The sequence below is a fragment of the Pristiophorus japonicus genome, chromosome 20 (genome assembly GCF_044704955.1).
Source record: "Pristiophorus japonicus isolate sPriJap1 chromosome 20, sPriJap1.hap1, whole genome shotgun sequence".
Lineage (NCBI taxonomy): Eukaryota > Metazoa > Chordata > Chondrichthyes > Pristiophoridae > Pristiophorus > Pristiophorus japonicus.
In genome coordinates this window covers 31,712,093-31,731,315 of record NC_091996.1, presented here as the reverse complement: position 1 = coordinate 31,731,315, position 19,223 = coordinate 31,712,093, and the positions used below count along the sequence as shown (strand labels likewise).

At 38.7% G+C, this 19,223-nt stretch overlaps 1 protein-coding gene across 8 annotated transcripts in view; it reads right to left on the bottom strand.

Annotated features, from left to right (window-relative positions):
• Positions 1-250: 250 nt before the first annotated feature.
• dennd1a (DENN/MADD domain containing 1A) overlaps positions 251-19,223 on the bottom strand; it is a 604,632-nt gene continuing 585,659 nt past the window's right edge. For 2 of the 8 annotated variants that reach the window (XM_070862693.1, XM_070862694.1), the window contains 3 exons: positions 10,344-10,469; positions 7,848-8,100; positions 251-6,433 (listed from right to left, as the gene is read on the bottom strand). In XM_070862693.1, the coding sequence (XP_070718794.1) occupies positions 5,090-6,433; positions 7,848-8,100; positions 10,344-10,469 (1,723 nt within the window). In that variant the 3' untranslated portion in view covers positions 251-5,089. Of the gene's footprint in view, positions 6,434-7,847; positions 8,101-10,343; positions 10,470-17,013; positions 17,478-17,575; positions 17,608-18,372; positions 18,412-19,223 lie in introns of those variants that run through there. The other 6 variants (XM_070862695.1, XM_070862696.1, XM_070862698.1 and 3 more) reach the window with 5 other exon arrangements.

Genomic DNA, 19,223 nt, shown 5'->3' with positions numbered 1-19,223 from the left:
TATGTTAGGCTTTTAGCTCAATATTAATAACTGAACATCGGGACGGCAATGCATCTCCAAGTGTTATGTTTCAATGCTTTGGTGCACTTGCAGCACTACCATATATTTATGGTAGTGTGACAGTATCTTTGGAGATTGACAACAATTAACTATGTCATTAAACTTTCTGTACGAGTACAGCTGTGGGGAACACAAATGTAGACCTCGAATAAATAATGGAGAAAAAACAGAGAGAGATTACACAGGAGAATCATTACTTTTATTACTTTCGAGTCCCATGGCATCACTCTGTCAGTTTACAATTGCATTCCGCCATCTGAATTACAAAAATCATTTGTTCACAGTCGTATGAGTCAGAACCAATAACAGAACACAAAAATAATATCGCACTGAATCTCAGCCCTGCTGTTTCTGTGCTATGCAAATTGTACTAGTAAATCGTGCAGTGAACCAATATCTGCATACTTTTGATTCCAATTCTCTTCAGAAACCAAACAAAACAGTGTCTTTGGGCACAGAAATGCAGAAACCTGTATATACAACCAACTTTGGCAAAGTAGCCATGAATAAAGAACGCTTGAAAGCCCAGGGGCGGGGGATGGGGGGGGAGGTGGGTATAGAAGCATGACGATGCTTAAATAAACCTGCCTTTTACATTTTCGGAACAAATTTAATGATTTTTTGGGGGAACAAATTATAAAGAACATCTGGCTCATTTTTATATTTCTGGCTGGATCTTTTAAAAATGTTCGACTGAGAATTATAGCGTCAGTAAGCTTCTACTATAAAATAACATCCCTAAATACGAAAGCCATGGGCCCTCCATAATACTTGAGGAAAACTGCTAATAGCAGTTATTAAGATTAAAGTGTCACTGGGGCCTCGGTTACAAATACTAGAAGTACTATCACTCCAATCACAAATAAACACATTAGCTATTGGCTAGTGCCAATGCCAGCTGAAATTCACTGCAGATGTACTTAAATCTGCAGCCAGTCTAGATTGAAGCTCAGTGGATAAACCTTCGCAGTCACTTACTAAATCTGCGTTGCTGTTATTAAATACGTTTAAACCCTTAAAAATTAAAAGTTTTGACCGCACACTTGAAAATTCAATACATAAAACACATATTCACGGTATTACGGAGAAATATATTAAATCAGAAAAGAAATGCATAGAACAGAATTGCACACCTGACAAGCACTGCTGTAACAGAAATATTCTTTGCAATATCTCCAGGAACTTGGTACACTTATATAGCAGCAACTTATTTGGCCAAGTTACAAAAGCAATGTGTAAGCTTCGACAAGAATCCCAAAACAAGCGACGTCATATCGTACATTGCCAGGGGTTCGTTATTATCATAGTAAGGAAATGCTGCAGCAATTTAGTGTGGGTAAATCAAACAGGTTCACTAACACAGACGCTATTTTGCACATTATCTCAGCTTCAGACTATCACAGCATCATACATTCCACAAGTGTTTGAGGCACAAGATAATAAAGAATGCTAATTCTCAGGAAATGTGTGTACCACGGCCGATGTGAGAACTAATAAAAGTAACTACAATATCACACTACACACTGAATGACCCATTCAGCTGGGTTTTCCAAATGTATTAGATTATTTAGAATATAAAGTCTAATTCAAACATTTAAATTCTGCATCTATACAGTAACCTAATATGTGTAAGTATCCCAGATCTTATAGACATGTATAAAAGTTCCTTGAGACCAATTATTTATCTAGAAGCTTACATAAGGTTTACTTTGTGAGGAGAGATTTTCACACTGATTCCTTGCTTTACTATGTATCCACATTAAGCCTGAATAGAAATGAACAATAATGTGAGTATAAAATGTGCATTAGTATTCAACCATAGCACCTTAACTTTGTGTGGTTTCATGAACAATTTAAGTTGTATTATGGCCACAATATTCATTTTCACAATAGCTAGTTCATAAACCTAAAACTGAATGAATTTTCATCGCTATTTTATGTGCTAATAATACATGAGAAAGAATTTGGGCCATGAAGACAAGCTCTTTTGTACAATTGCAGAGTACCCATGCCAACAAAGCTACTCCCATTGTTATCATTGGTATGCAATGTTCCAGTGCAAAATATGCAATGTAAAACACTAACAGAAAAACACTGAGCAGTTATCTGCACGTTTATCTTAGAGTGACTTTGTGCCAAATTTTCTAGTTATTAAACTTTGAACATTTCACTGACATCTCAGTAAGTTACCTGTTTCTAAAACCACCAAAAATCCATTTCAGTGATTTGCAGGTTATGTCATTAAATTAAAATGAAGGTTTGGGCGCTTGTGTTATTGGCAGCTATCACTTGCAAGTCAGATCAATTAGCATTTCAAGCTTCTTGAGCAATGTGTGTGAAAATACTTGATGAAAAACAGTTTAAAAATGAAAAGAAAATTATATTAAAAGTTGGATATCACTTGGGCTTGATGACTACTGAAAAGGAAAAAGACATCTTTAAAATCACAATAAATCAGACGATTAACTTATTTTTGAAGCAGAAACATACTTTTATATACTGACAATATGTTTAAATTCCTTTATTTTGTGGTGCTTGTTTCATGTGATCACAATCCTACTTTAATCCTTACCCTATAAATGATTGGAACTGTAGATTGTGTAATGAAATATAATGCCATTCTTGCATATTATTCTCAGAGCTTTTATCAACTGAGAAAAATGTGTGTGTCGTGTGTCTGTATATATGAGAGTCATCGACCAGGTTACTTTTACACATCCAGTGGATATCTCTCCCATCGCATCGCTGGAGACCTGTGATTTGGTCACTCACCCTTTTGGGCACACGAGGTTCATTGCCTGGAGGACTGCAAGGGGAAAAATAAGTTCTAAAGCTCAATGAGTGTCAGTAAGCGTCTCTTAATGGAACAGACTTACAAGTGATAGTGGTACAATAGCAACGGTCAAAGTTTTATCGAGGGAATGTGCAAAATAACTCAAATCCATCCAAAATAATGATTTTTGAAACATTTAAACTATCGACTGATTCGGTCAAAATGGGGGAAACAGATACTGCACAGAGGGTGTAACATGTGTAACACATAATATACGGCAGTTTATAAATACTGAATTTTTCACTATTATCAAATCCAGGAATTGATATTTGTGGAACTTTTGATTGCATCCATGATCAATTACATTACTTGCAAGAATAAAAATAAAGTGTACGACAGCTGAAAGAAGTCCATTTTACCCATGACTTTTAAACTTGGCTCATCTTGGACTTATTATTGATAATAGAATGAGTTAGAGTAGGTTACAGACCTACGTGAACCTTAGAAGGTACAGTATTTCTAATCAACAACGCATTGTTTTTGTCCAGCAAGTCACAGAAATAAACCTGAAACAGAGGTAAAATCTGGTTTGAAATACTTAGATTTTAGATTGTAAATTTAGCCTTTGAATCCCTTTTCACCAGCTGTACCATCCAAGAAAAGCAGAATTAAGTCAGAAATGATCCATGAATGCCAGCTGATTGAGCCCTTTTAAATTCATTAACCATTGGGCAGAAGAAAAATAAATTAAATAAACAGTGCCAGGTGCGTTAATAAACTTTCCCTTCCCAAAATCTGTAAACATGTCCTAATAAGAATGCTCATTAGATACATGACTTGACAGAGATTCCCAAGAATAGATTTCCTTTCAGGCAATTTTAATGTATGGCATAATGATACCAAAATAATGCTCAAAAGTAGTAGACTAAAATCCAGTCAAATCAATGACATAAGGATCTGAAGAAGTACAAAGCCATTATTTTCCTTTAATAATCACCAAAAGAGTTTGGAAAAAGCTGCACCTAAATCAAGAAGTGGAAGTAAGTAGTCTGTATGAATTGAAAGCCTGTTAAGAGTTCAAGAATTTCATCTACATGCCTCGTGAGGACTTGCAATAATTTGAGGAGGACCCACCTGACTCCCACTTCCTGCTACCCAATGCATTGGTACTTTTGTTTGAACAGCTCGTGGTAAAAACAGGCTTGCATCATTTAGATCCAGTTATAGAACAGCTGCGAGAGCTGCGCTCCATTTGGACTGCAAGGCATGTTATGTCAACCATTATAACACTCAGTCAAAGTTGCTTGTTATTAACCACACTAGCAGTAGCTGTACATTAGACATAGAGCTGTGGATTTTTCAAAAACAAATCTAATTATCCATTAGTCTAGGCACAATCAATAGACACGGCATTTGTCTCACAGCAAAGCCAGTGTAAATACTTTACTAACAAGACTGAATTACAGCAGCAGCACTGGGCTGTAAGAGAAACGCGTGATATAGCTGTATACTGAATTACCTTGCTTCCTTTTTGGTTTCATCCACATTTACATTAAATACACAATACTTATCATAATTAACTCTCTCAAAAAAAGTTTATGTTCAGGAGGCATTGATTTTACTCTTTGTGATGCCATGGTAGGAAAACTCAGCATGTTTGATAAAATTTAGATAAATATAGCATTCATTTTCTGATATCCCGTATAATTATCAAAAATACTACAGGATCAAGAGCACTACAATAGAAAGATGTAGCAAAATTAATACCTACACTGACAGCTAGAAAGTGTGGTACCTAATGGCCTTAGCATGATGCAAAAGTTTAGTCTCAGTGCTGAAAAATGGTGAGCTGCAATATCAGTACATTAATATTAGTGACTTACACATCAATAATGTCATTGAGTTTACAAAAAGAAAAATCAGAAATCAAGGAAACAAGGCAACCTCAATCTGTGTTTCAGCAATTTTTCAGGAGTGTTTCTTTACAGGAAAACAACTGCAAAAGTCACAATTAATCACCAAACAGAACACACCACAAGCCATGATAAATGGCTGGTTGTAGGTTTTAAGTATAGTGCAGTAGCACCCCGCTATAACATTCTTGGATACAATACGCATTCTTTATGGTTCTCTAGCCATTAGAGAAACCATACAAAACACCCTCTTATATAAAGCACCCCCTGCTATAAGATCCAAAGGCAGCAGTATAGAGAGGCTCTACTGTCACTCATTGTTGGAACATTTTGTTTTCTGCTTTTATTCAAAGGTTTCCCATTTCTTCCTGAGCAGGTCCACTCTGCTTTGTGATGGTGCTGCTTCCTTCTTTGTAGCACTAAGCAAATCTGCAAATGGATCTTGAGCCTCCGCAGGATTGGATGGTGGCAATATTCTTTCGTGACCTTTGGAAGACTTTGACGGGACTAATGGTGGCTCAGTCAAATTTTTTGTAGCACCACCCACCACTGGATTGGAATCAGTCACATTTGTGCCTGATTTTCCTCCTGTTTTTGTGTAGCTTATACCACCTAGGCTTGCTGGGGAGATTGCACTTTGCTGAATAAAAGTACCAGACTGAGGGATGGCTGTGGGCTGATTGTACAAGTGGTGAAGGGAAGGTGCGGAATAGTTCCTATGAGGCATTTGGGGTTGGAAGAAACCTGAATTTGAAGGCAAAAAGCTGGAAACAAAAGCAGACGCTGCAGGGGGAGCAAAATGACTTGTAGGGGGCTGTGTCTGAGGAAAATGAAGAGCTGCTGGTATTGTTTGAGAAAATGGATAGGATGGCGGCTGTGGAAACTGAGCCACTGGTGCTGGGCTGGGGGTTGAGTATCCGAGGGTTTGGCTGAATTGTAAGGAAGCTGGTGGAGTACTTATTCCAAGGTCAGTTCCTGGTGGAGCAAAACCCGTTGGAGCAGGAGTTGAAGACAAAGATGGTGCAGGTGCTAATGAACCTTTGGGACCTGGAGACTGGCTCCTGTCAAGGCTAGAACTGGCACTCAGCGGATCCAAAAGACTCAAGAGATCGTTTCTGCTATCCGTTTCTACGCTGACTTTAATAGGTTTCAGGATATCAATAGCACATGAACTTAACAGAGGCTGAGGAGATGAATTCAATGATTGTCTCAGGTCTGGTGCTTGGGGTTTCTTTTCAGCTCCAATTGATTCTTGTACCATCTCTGAAACCGAGGCATTGCTGGACACAGTTGTATCTTGTTTAGAGCTATCCTGTAATACCGTTGATGCTTGATAAACTCCAGGAAATGCCTGCTGTTTGACTCCGCGACTAACAGCTACTGGAGGTGGAAGTACTATTCCCTTTTCTGTAGACTTCCTGCCATGAGGCCTTGGGATTGTAATGCTGCCTTGACCACTTGTAATAATATCTGAAGTAGGCACAGAACTGTCCCTGCTCGAAGCGTCTGGATCAATCTCAGTGAAGAAACTTCCAAAGTGAATGCTGCCAGATGATGAACCATTGATAGACTTAATATTTAGAGCCATGTCATCTTGGCCCATGCTCCAATGTTTTGTATGAGGCAGAGTATGATGCAGTCCTGCTGACATGGTCTTGCTCTTCTCAGCTGACGTCATTACTTTCCACTGCAAAGATACATACAATGAAAAACTAACTAACGTATTTTAAATAGTAAGAGTGTATTGTCATGGTTCAGTGGAACTAGGGCTTTAAAACGGACACTAAGGTTGACATGCATCCGCAAACAGGTTATATAATACATTAGACCGATTTATACATTCTCTGGGCAATATTGCAGATTACAAAAATGCAGCAAATAAAGTCTTATAGGCTAGTTATGCTAGCAAGCAGTTTCTGATGCTCATCAACACAAACCATTTAACTCAGGATTCTGACTGACATAACCCACTGTACCAATACTGACAAAACTTTTCAACTTTCAACATATGGACAAAGTCTCTTTCTATCACACTATTGATAAATTTCACCAGTTCTCAGCTGGACTTATTGCTGGGAAAAAAATACAATTTACCTGCCTGTTAGAAAGCAGGACTTATTTTTAAGGACTTTGCCTAGATTAACTTTTCACTCACCAGCGAGCTACTTGAAACTAATCTATGGAATGGACTATAAAAAGAAACAACGCAAACCTTGATGAGGATGATGAGCTGGCAGATCGGGAGGATCTGCACCAGCCCACAAGAAACAAGAGCTGCTGTGTTTTTCAGATAGCTACAGCTGCAAGTTCAACCAGTTAGAAAGCAGAGCCATTGACCTTTAATCAGGATGTTGCATGGGGTTTGTCAATGCTGGACAAGGCACAAGAAAGTTTCTCATCCCAAAGACGTCTTCAACCTCCAACTTCCAACCTCTCTGCAGTTTACTGATGCTACTAAAGCCATTACTCTTAGAACCTTCCTCTCCTTATTCTAAGTTCCAAATACACTGTCTTACATGCCATCCTTTTTTCTGCATCCTTATTGTGTTAAAATCAAGACTCATCACCCCAGATCCTTTTATAACTTATTCTCTCTCAAGACCACAGAATCACAGAACTCCTGCAATCGCTCAATCTTTATTTCCTTCTACAATTTTACAGGCTTTTAAAGCTGAAATATATAATCATCTGATCACTGCTTCTCCATTTTACTAGTTTTTTTTCCAATTTTGGTCTCACTACTGCGCAAATATATCTCGGGGCGGTGGGGGGGGGCGTTGTGGGGCTGAAAGGGATGACAAAGCTAGGGAGGGGTGAGGCCATGGAGGAATTTGAAAACAAAGATGAGAATTTTGAAATCGAGTCGTTGCTTAACCGGGAGCCAATGTATGTCACTGAGCACAGGGGTGATGGGTGAATGGGACTTGGCTCCACACCTATTTTTTTCATTTAAAAACAATTTTTTTTTAAATAAGTAAGTGTACTTTCCTGTCTGCTGAGACATAGTTCACCATCATCAGGGCAATGTAGGTGCATGAAGAATGTAGTTATGATGGGACGGTCAATTAATATAGAAACAGTATACAATCATTTGCACAAACCTGATGTCCAAAAGGATTTTCGATGTCTTCCTCTTTAGGTGTCCTCAGATCTTCCATACTTTTGGCTTGGCTGAGGGGCTGGTGCTGTGAAGTTACCTTTATACTGCTGAAAATGTCATCCAACAAATTCACATCCAAATTCCTGCTTGGACCCGAGAGGCTGGAAAAGATAGTATGTCCATGCCTTTTCTCCGAACTCAAAGCCTCTCCATCAGCTAGATCAGATTCCTTTAAAGTTTTATATGGTTGAGGCCTGGTAATTGGGTGAAAAAAAACAATTAGGTTTGTACCTAAAGGAATGAAGCACACTTGGTTAAACAATTTTGCATTTGCCGTTATAAAAAGCTGTGAAATGCAAAGTCAAACCTCATTAACACAGAATGCAAAACAGTTATTTTGTTGTCCTAGCAGCCATGATTCTAAATATTGATTCCTGGTTCTGTAACAACATATAATACATTTCAATGTTATGCATTGTGCCACTGCTAGAGTGTAAGTTTGTATGTAATTTTAGTCCAGCACTGCTTTCTGGTAGAATCCAGTCCATTATGCTAACTGCTTGACTTGTAAAAAAAATAAAATGAATAGTCAGGCTTATAGTGAATAAATGATGTTGATTTTTAAAATATTTTGTCTTCTAAAGTTATTCATAAACTTAAAGAATTCCATAGGTAATTCTAAAATAGCCGAAAAGGTTTTTAATGGTTTGTTTGCAGCACTGATTATTTTGTTCATTTAGTTGACCCTCAGAAGAAATATACGATCTGTGACCTGGAGCCAGTTTCTTGGTCGATGTAAACTCCGAGATTTCCAGCCAAGCACAATAATATTACAATTGGCAGACTGGGCACTGCTGCAGCACAGATCATTTCTCAAAAAGTGATCACACAGTTTCTGAGTCAACCTATTACATTCTCACACACTGACTGAGCTCCAATCACATTACTTGTCCTCATGAATTACTGCTGCAAGACTTTGTACCCTGGACTAAGAAGATATTAGATTAATTCCTCAGTCCTACTAAAGAGATTGCCAGGTTTTACTAGAGGGAAATGAAAGACAGCTCAAAGGACCTTCTGATCATGAAACACTCTCCATACTTACAGTACAACTCATCGTGAAAGGTAAATCAAAAACAATTTAAAACAAAATTACATATTAATGGCCTGCAGGGAATACTCAGATGGGAGCACTGTTATATAAAGCTCAATCCATTCAAGAGGAAGACCTCAGAAGTGAATTGTCTCAAGGAATAAAGTCCTTATTCCACAACTCTTCACTAATTTGTAATGTGTCAAAAATGTTATCATTCAGAGAAATGCAATGCTGGATAAGTCATAGCAACTGCTTAGAAAATTATTGTTGTGCATATGAACAGAAATAAGACAAAATAATCCAATTGAGTGTTATGAACATAGATGATTCTGATGATTTTTGTGATGTTTTGGTCTGTTATCCAAAACTTAACTGGGTTCATTATTGAGCCATAGTTACCACCTTGATAGAAACCTTGCAAAAATGCCACCTACTGGGCTATCAGGTTAATTCTAACTGGTCGTGCTTTCACCAGATGTCAAGAGCCACTTCAATTGTTCTAGCGCAGCACTGTGATTAAAGTACACAGCTAACTGGTCCGTCTTCAACAGACATCCATCCTAGTCCTGGATGCCAATTCCAATGCAAAAATACAATTTTTAAAAGTTCAGCGTTGGTCCCAGCCAAGGGGGAACCCACCAGTAGCCAATCAAGCAAGTCGTTCTGTCTGGAACAGCCAATAGGGTGCATCGCCTGGTGGTCGCTCTTTGACTGACAAAACGAGGGCCCTTAAATTATTATTTACTTGTTATAGTATTTCAGACAGAAGGAGGACGAAAAGAAACTAGAAGAGAAATTCCACTTTAAACTCTCAAACCAACAGAAAATATAGAGCTAGCTGCACCATGATTATAAAAGCAGTACAGCTTTAAAAATATGCTCAATATTTTTTGATAGTTCAAGATTTATTTTTGATAGTTCAAGATAAAAGAGTTATAATGCTGGAAAATGTGATCGATTGACTAAATGCTCACTAGATTATAGACAAACACATCCATGTCTTCTTTCTACTGTCATGAAATAATCATTTGGCAAATTCCTGATTTACGAATGTTAGATTAGCATCACTGTACTTTGGTTTCCACAGTTACAAGATTAAGTAAAATATATGAGTGTTCAGGTCAATATGAACAGCTGCCACATAATACTTTATGTAAATATACCCAATAGTAGCAAAATATTTGGGTTTGGAAAACCCACCAAGAAAAAGGAATTCAATAGCCTACAATAGACATTGAATATATGTGGCCTGCTATTTTTTCTCAAATCTAGACGGCCATGTATTTAAAGAGATGCACACCGTGGAAACCACATACAATGCTAACTACAGTGCATTCAATCATAAAGAAGTCATGCATAAGTTTCTCAATCAATAGAATATTAATGAAAGAGTTAGTAGACCATTCAAAAGGAGTGAAGAGAAAGTTTTCAGAGAAGGCAGATATAGAGTTCTCTTCATGGTGAAGTTCATCATCAGAGGAATCCTCAGAAAGGAAGACTGAATAGTGCCGTGTGGGTCTTACGATGCTGAAGAAAACAGGAAGAAAATGTCAATTTACTTTGAGGAGCAAAGGCAGAAAAATCACCGTCTACATATACAGACCATCTCAGGCTTAGCGATTCTAAAGCACCAACTTTCAAACCACTCTGTAATTCAGGAATGGGTTCGATGGGGCATAGAGATGTGTTTTTCATGTTGGGACACCAATATTTATAGTATAACAGAAACATAGAAATTTACAGCGTAGAAGGAGGCCATTCCGGCCCATCGTGTCCACGCCAGATGTAGAGGATAATATAGCTATATAACATAGCTACTTTTTTGTTTCCTGGCATTAAGACATAGAAATCCACAGAATTGAGGTCTTGGAAAGGGGGGGTTCCAGAAATTGACAGATTAATGGAGCAGGACCTTAAGGGTAGTAATGTTACAATTACTCCAAACTTTCCTTAGTGGGTGATGTGGCAGAATGTGTTGCATGACTGAGCAGTGAGAGACTCAAATCCACAGGTTATAAGCAGGTTAGAATTCTTCTGGGTGGAGATCCAAGCAGTTCACCAATGCTCTGGCCATACTTGGTGCACTGTTCACAGGTAAATATTCCCTCAAATCTTTTGTTTTAAAAATGCACATTTCCTCGGACAAAACGGAGCTTATTCTTAATTAAATAATTCCTCATATTCTGGTTGCTCAATAGAAATATTCATGATTCAATAAAATAGTACTTTTTAAAAACTACTCTGGCAGACAGGTAATCAAGAATTAACAGGGTTTCATTTCTGATCACCAAATTGTCAAGTTTTATTGGATCACTGATAATTACAACCATCGGTTTTGCCATTTCTATGTGTAAGATTATTGCACAATCTATGTAGTAAATACCGGTGACATTTTATAAGGAATTAGATCTATGTATTGCATGCAATCCCCATCACACCTACATGAGTGAGAGAAGAGGCCACTCATCTTGGGCCACAAAGCCACAAAGCCACAACTGTCAGTACAAATCAAGAGGGACCGGGAGCCTCACAAAGCAGCTGGAAGAGGACTCTGATAAACTCATCACATGCATCGCCGGATGCAGAGTTCAAACGCTGAATGCAGCAAAGACCGAAAGGACAGTGATATAAAACGATTGCTCCGTCACTACTTACTTTTCTCTGCAGTTTCTAACTTGCGATTTCTGTGCTATTCACAAGGGTGGCCACCCATTTTCACACAATCAAAATCAACGGAGATTTGAAAAAACTGCTAAATTCTGCAGCACCTGACCAGAAATTGGGAAAAATATTTGAGGGCATAATAAAAGATGCTGGGTTTAAATATCAATTAAGCGTGAGAAATGATTTGGGAAATATTTCAGCTATGTGGAGAGACTGGAGAAGCTGGGATTGCTCTCCTTAGAGCAGAGAAGGTTAAGTGGAGATTTAATAGGTGTTGAAAATTATGAGGGGTTTTGATGGAATAGATAGGAAGAAACTTTTTGCACTGGCAGGAGGGTTGGTAACCAAGGGATACAGATTTAACAGAACCAGAGGCCAGATCAGGAAACATTTTTTTTAATGCAATGTTTTGCTCTGGAATGCACTGCCTGAAAGAGCAGTGGAAGCAGATTCAACAGCAACTTTCAAAAGGGAATTGGGTAAATATTTGAAGGGGGAAAAAATTGCATGGCTATGGAGAAAGCACAGGGGAATGGGACTAATTGGACAGCTCTTTCAAAGAGCCAGCAGCAAAGGGACAATGGGCCGAATCATCTCCTTCTGTGCTGTATGATTCGATGAAATGTCATATATGAGCGAGATACGCTCAGGTTAGAAACAAACTTTTGTTAAGGGACGAAGGCCGGGAACTCCCTCGGAGCGGCTCCTGCTCTGCTGGCATTACTTTGCCGGAGGATTAGGAGCAGCTCAATTTCCGAGCCAAAGAAAAACAGTGACCTATCAGACTTTTATTAGCTTTATATCTAAGGTAGTTTATATCATTGTGTATTTTCTGAAAACAGCAAGCGTGTAACTGGCACATGCTTTGGTCACAATTCAGATTTTTTTGTGACTGTACATCTCCGGTAACACACATTCATTGATGTGCTTATCAAGTGGCACATCTAAGGGTTGTTAACGATAAAGCACATACGTCTCAGGTTTGCAATCACAGATGCCTTGTGCAATCTCAGAATTTGAGGATTCTATCTGTCACATTCCAGGATAATGACCAGAATTCAATGCGACTGTGCGTGGGGCAAAGAGAATTTATATGGTGATTACTTCTTTTATCATTGGAAATAACTTTAAAAAATATAATTGCTGTTGCAAGGACATTGTAATAAGCCCTACATACAGGCATAATTATTTAAATTTTTTAATTGTAGGTTTCTGCATCACATCACAGGCACGGTTATCAAATCAGGGAGAAGGTCTAAAAGGCTTCACCCTGTTGAAATACTAGGTGGTAAACATCTTGCCTGATTATTTGTGAAATGCCTGAAGGAAGTAACGTGTCCCCATATAGACATCACGAACATTGACAGGAAAGGGAAAATTAAATGGAATTCTGCCAAGTGTAGCACTAAATATATTTCTCATGTGGGAACACATTATACAAATATTCAACAATGCTGATAATAACAAATCTGCTGTGTTTATAAAAAGGAGTTATTTCCACAATCCCAAAATCACATGATTTTCTTTCCCACTGCAAATCACAGCATTTCAGCACGTTAAACTGGCCATGATCCCAAATTCTAATTCTAATCCTTATGCTGACAAGTTGGACGTTTGTCACAGATGAAAATCAAGATGAAACGAGCTGCATACACGTTGTACAAAATCTAGATATTTCAAGGTTGGCTTACTGATATCCACTGGAGCCCCCCTTTTGATTTTGGCATCTATCTGTACCCTTACACATCCTGGTCGGAGACCACTTCAGCATCATTTAATTGTCTGTAGTTTCTTCCTGACCATCCATTGTATTGTACTCTCAAATGCTTGTAACTTCAATGTCTTCAGCAGGATGTGAAAATTACTTTCCTATATTTTTCTGACAGACGTCACAAATCCAGCATTTCCACTATTAGCATCTCAACTGCTTAGCGAGCTCATTCAGACACAATGCCAAGAAATGTTCAAAAAATAGAGGTGAATACTCAAAAGTAATTTGAATGCATATGTGACCTAAAATAATGGGTGTTCAGGAGACAGTTCAGAGGTACATAGGATTCTGCACACGGTAGGAAACATGCACACATCTTTTGCAACTCTTTTGTTACAAGTATATCTCTCAGCGTGACTTTAATCAACTCATACATCCAGCTGTGCCAGAAAATATCATTTAAATCTATGTACTATTCAGTAAATAAAATCATTTTATTGATATGGGAGATTTATTTCACATTAAAGATGATAGCAGTTAAAAAATGGATTTCCCTCCCTCGCCCATTCTGTTTGCTCCTGGAGTTGTTTCCCCTGCTGGGTACATTTCACTGGTCATCTTCCTGTACACCTATTTGACAACTGTTCATGTGCGTATGGTGGTGGGATATTCAACCAGTGGGACATCACAGTTGAATTCAATCTTGTTTTCAATGCACTGCTGCCAGCAGAGGTTGTTGGATCGTGAGCAGGGGTGGGAAGCCTGACCAAGTTTACCCTCTTTAAGGCCAATTATAGCACTCTTGCTGCTACTGAGGATGAGGTCTGCTAACTCAACACAGACAAAAGTATGAACCTGGGACCTTTCTGGTCTGCACAGGTCAGCTACTCAGCGGATAAAATCACTGGGTCACTGCGGGAGCTTACCATTGCAGCTTAATAAAACCTGCATCATTCTATTGCAGTAAATAAAAATTGCTAATTCTGCAGATTAATGTACACATATTATATATATAAAAAGACATCTTAAATTCTACTGATCATACTTTCAAAATAAATTGATTTTCCCAGTTACTGAATTGAATCATTACTACTTAAGACAGGCTACTACACCTTATTTCACACTTGCATATTAATAAAATGGCAGTTATATTTTTTTATATGAATTCTAGAATATTTGCTATTCAGATGCAGGAAGTCAAAAAATAATGTGTAGCTAATTAACTTTCTAGAAGTGGGGTAATAAAGTCGTTAGAATGAACACCTACTCTATTCCTTTTTGATCCTTTTCAAAGATTGGCCTGGTGGGATTTATTGGCACAGTTCTCACAAGTTAGCTTAAATGTCCATCATATTGACATATTTCAGAGCCAGAGCAAAAAAAATGGAAATAGACAGCAACAAGATTTGAGGAATTTGGGTCATCAGTTCACGTTAAAGCTCTCGAATCAAACAGCTTGCGGTGAAATTTCCACAGGATCTCCTGCTCGCCCACCATAATTTCAACAGAAACTGGATAAACTGTGTAAGCAGCCATTTATCTGGGGTTTCCGTTGATGTCACAGCAGGGGGGGGGGACTGGGAGAACCCCTGCGGAGCTTCTACCTTCTCCACTGTCACATTTGATCTTTTGGGGTAACTCCACTTCTTAGCTTCAGTGAGTCAATATAGTCAATTTTGTATTGAACTGCCAAGCCATCCTTACTGTGGCGAGGCGCTCCTGAATAATGATTCCTTGTGGCGATGGGATTCCTGGAACACTGGTCACTTTCTGGTATCTTGTTCAATTAGTCAATTGTTTCTATGTGTGAGTCCTAATATTGAGTGCGGGCAGGGTATTTCACCTATGGCCAACATCTAAACCCAATCCAGTCCTGGTCTAATGTCCACTTGTGTACTCCTGACGGGGTGCTGGACAGCAATCAGCAACAGAAACCCTGGCCAACATCCCATTCCTTGGAGAAAGGACGGGGATAATATGTTATAGCATTGCGTGCTCTATATATCATATGAAAGCAAGGCCCTAGATTCATACTTCCTGACTTCAAAACTGTTATAGAAATATAGAAAATAGGTGCAGGAGCAGGCCATTCAGTCCTTCGAGCCTGCACCACCATTCAATATGATCACGGCTGATCATGCAACTTCAGTACCCTATTTCTGCTTTCTCTCCATACCCCTTGATCCCTTTAGCCGTAAGGGCCACATCTAACTCCCTTTTGAATATATCTAACGAACTGGCCTCCACAATTTTCTGTGGTGGAGAATTCCACAGGTTCACAATTCTCCTCATCTCAGTCCTAAATGGCTTACCCCTTATCCTTAGACTGTGACCCCTGGTTCTGGACTTCCCCAACATCGGGAACATTCTTCCTGCCAGTCCTGTCCAGACTCGTCAGCATTTTACATGTTTCTATGAGATCCCCTCTCATTCTTCTAAATTCTAGTGAATCCAGGCCTAGTCGATCCAGTCTTTCTTCATATGTCAATCCTGCCATCCCGGGAATCAGATGAACCTTCGCTGCACTCACTCAATAGCAAAAATGTCCTTCCTCAGATTAGGAGACCAAAACTGTGCACAATATTCCAGGTGTGGTCTCAGCAAGGCCCTGTACAACTATTGGAGTAAAGTTTCAAAGATGTTGAGTGCAGTGCCTCATTTGGCACAAGGACGGGGATCCTGCACTTAACAACATGCCATACTGTATCTCCAAGAGTCGTGCCACTAAATATGTATTATTGTGTGTCAGATTTAGTTTTGTATTGTTTTTGCAGACAGTCAGTCCTCAGAGTTTAATTTGGTGACTTTGTTCACTCAGGTGCTAAAGAGCAGTCATGGTTAAGTATTGTTCAGATTCATCATATGAATTGTAGAAAAGATACATAAACCAAAAGTGATGAACATTTCAGTAGTGTACGAATGAGTTCCAAATATTATAAACAGTTGCTTTGAAAATGCAAAACATACTGTGATTCCCTGGATTGAATTTTGAATTTTACGTTGAATTTTTAAATAATGTGTTTCTTTTAGTATATGTTTCTTTTGATTTCCAGACTCCCTTAAAATGACTAGAATTATAATCTCAGCAAAAAAAAACCCGCATTTCTAATTAATCTGATTCAGTGACCCATTCTGAAGTCTACCACCTGCTTGGATATCACAGTGAGGAAGCTGTCTGCGGAAAGGCAGGTCACAGCAAGTGCCGGTATACAGAAAACAACCACAAATAATAAAAAAAAAGATTTTCTGTCCGTCTCAGCTATAAGCGCCATCAACTCTGCATGACTGCACCAGTTCCAGCCTCCTAATCCCTTGGCTGAGTTACAATGTGGATGACTTGCCCCTCTATTTTAATGTCTAGTTATCATGTCCTCTGTTACTGTTAGTATGTGACAACGATGACAGCAGTGGCTGTTCCTTGTTAAATATCGTGTAACAAATACAGTCCTACAAAAACTAAGATTCGCTTCACAGCTTATGATGGTGTGGGTTTATTTTAATGAGGAAGGACCACATCTTGAGGGTTCTTTTTCTGCCAGAATGCATTAAAAAACAGCAAATTTCAATCAAGAGATTAGAACTAAAATGTGACAAATCTAAAAATATATTTAAAAAATTGACACAAGGAAAAAAAACAGGAACTTTGATGATTTTTTTTTTGGTTTTTATTTAAAGAAGAAGCCTTGCACTCCAATATAAAATTGTTTAAATACGGTAGCAATCTATTCTGTAAGGATATAATGTGTGAACTCAAATAAATACACTGTTTTGACGCTATAATACCTTTTTTTGAAAGATAACTGCATAAAATATGAAGCAATATTTGTGGTCTACAGATGTGTGTGAGGAAACATGCCTTCCTTGGACCATCCTACACCAAACCTCTTGCGTCTGCTCAGCTACATTGCTCGAGAATCACTTTGCATCCAGCGACAGCATCAAACTTCAACAATGCACTTTATGACCAACATTTGCTCTTCACCCCAGAGCAAGACGACCAAAAATCAACGGACGGTTTGGTCGGTTTGGGTTCAGCAGACTTGAATCCTGATTCTGAATCCTGTTCTTAATTGGTCTGCCATGATGCTTTTCAGTTGAGATCGTGAGCGGCTGACACAGAAAATGGAGCATCATTCCTTTTGCTTGGGCTGGTTTCAGACCTGGTGAAGGTGAAAAGACAGTGCTTCAGAACAGCGTTCCAATGCACTGTGTCATTTGGTGCCCTTTAAGATCCGATCTAAATTTTTTGATCCACATTGCTTGTTTAGAATCCGCCAAAGTTCAGGTCTCCTTTACAATAATGGGCATAGAGAGTATTAAGCATGTTCAACGAGAAAATTCTAAACTTAAATTTCATGCAAAAGCATTTTCATGCTACTTAATAAACATTAAGGGCTAACAGCAACTCATCTTTATATTATTCTCTGTTTAAATTTTCATCGGTTGTTGATAGAAGTATTGACATTTTCAGTGATATTATAACAAAACAAGGACCGCCTAGAAAATGCACCATTTTATTAAATGCTCAATTAATTATCGTTTTTTTTTTTAAAAACAGCAACAAACAGGGAAATTAAAATGTTTGTAATTCTCATTTCGGGAGCACTTGTTAAAACTAATGACTGAGAAAATTACAAATATAATCAAGGTTAATTTTGAAGGTATTCTAAAAACACAACCATTTTTAATTGTGTTTTCTGTTGAAAATTATTTTTTTCCCCCACTTCCTTTCGGTCCTCCTGTGTAATGTAGCATCTTCTGGCTAAGGGCAGACAGGCAAATTGCTCATGGGCTTTTGCCAAAGCCGTTCTGTAATTTCCCATTGCCTTGCGTGGCTGTGATTGTTTTTTTTCCCCTCTGTGGAAGTGGCTGGCCTCCAAAAGCTGGGAGTGTGGAATATGAGCAATCGGAGGCACGAGCTGGTGCCCATTTGGCTCCGTGGCATCCCAAAGCACCTCACTTTACTGATTGTGCCTAATGTCGTCAAGTGCAACAAAGAGGAACTCTGTGCAGCAAAATACACCCTTTGGCACAAACATTCTGCCATTTCAATGAGCTTTGAATCCATGGGGCCTGAAGTGATGTCAACATTTCCTGCATTCAGCAAGCAAAGGGACAATTAGCCAATTCACATCGAAACATAACTTTGTGTTTTATTGATTTAAAGTTTATATCTTCAAAACAGAGTGATTTGTTTTAATTCTAGATTATTAAAAAATTTGAATGCAATAAATTTAGTTTCTGGGATTACTTACAGCTTTGCATCAACACATAGAAAGTTCAGTTGCTACTTATCATTTTCTTGCACTGTACTCACAGAAATGTATTCCTTCACAATAAGATCCGCTGTATTTATAGAATAACTGACGGTGAACAGCAGGCCACCAGAAAGAATTCACAGCTTAAGATAGAAAATGCAGCTCAGGATCCACATAACAAGTGGATCATTCAGTCCCTAAGATCACAAATAAATTATTTTGCAAAGTTCTACTATTCACTTCATCTAACTTATTCCTAATTACATAATGGCAGAATAAGCATTGCTCCAATATGCTGTGCCGTGGAATGATAGGGTTCATTCCCACAATTACCCACGTGGATCTCTGATCTCAGGCATACAGTCAGGGGGAAGCACCGAGTGCTGTTTCCATACAGTGAGACAATGAAAATCAGTGTGGGCTGCTCTTTCCGCTTTCTTTTTCAAATGTGAACAATGAAGTGTGTAAAAGGTCCGAGATAGTAAGGACACCTGGGAGTCCCTGGCCAAACACCACCGAGTGGAGGAAGTGTAACCGGGAAGGTGCTGAGCGCCTCGAGTCTCATTGCCGAGTGCAAGCAGAAATCAAGCGCAGGCAGCGGAAGGAACGCGCAGCAAACCTGTCCCACCCTCCCTTACCCTCAACGAC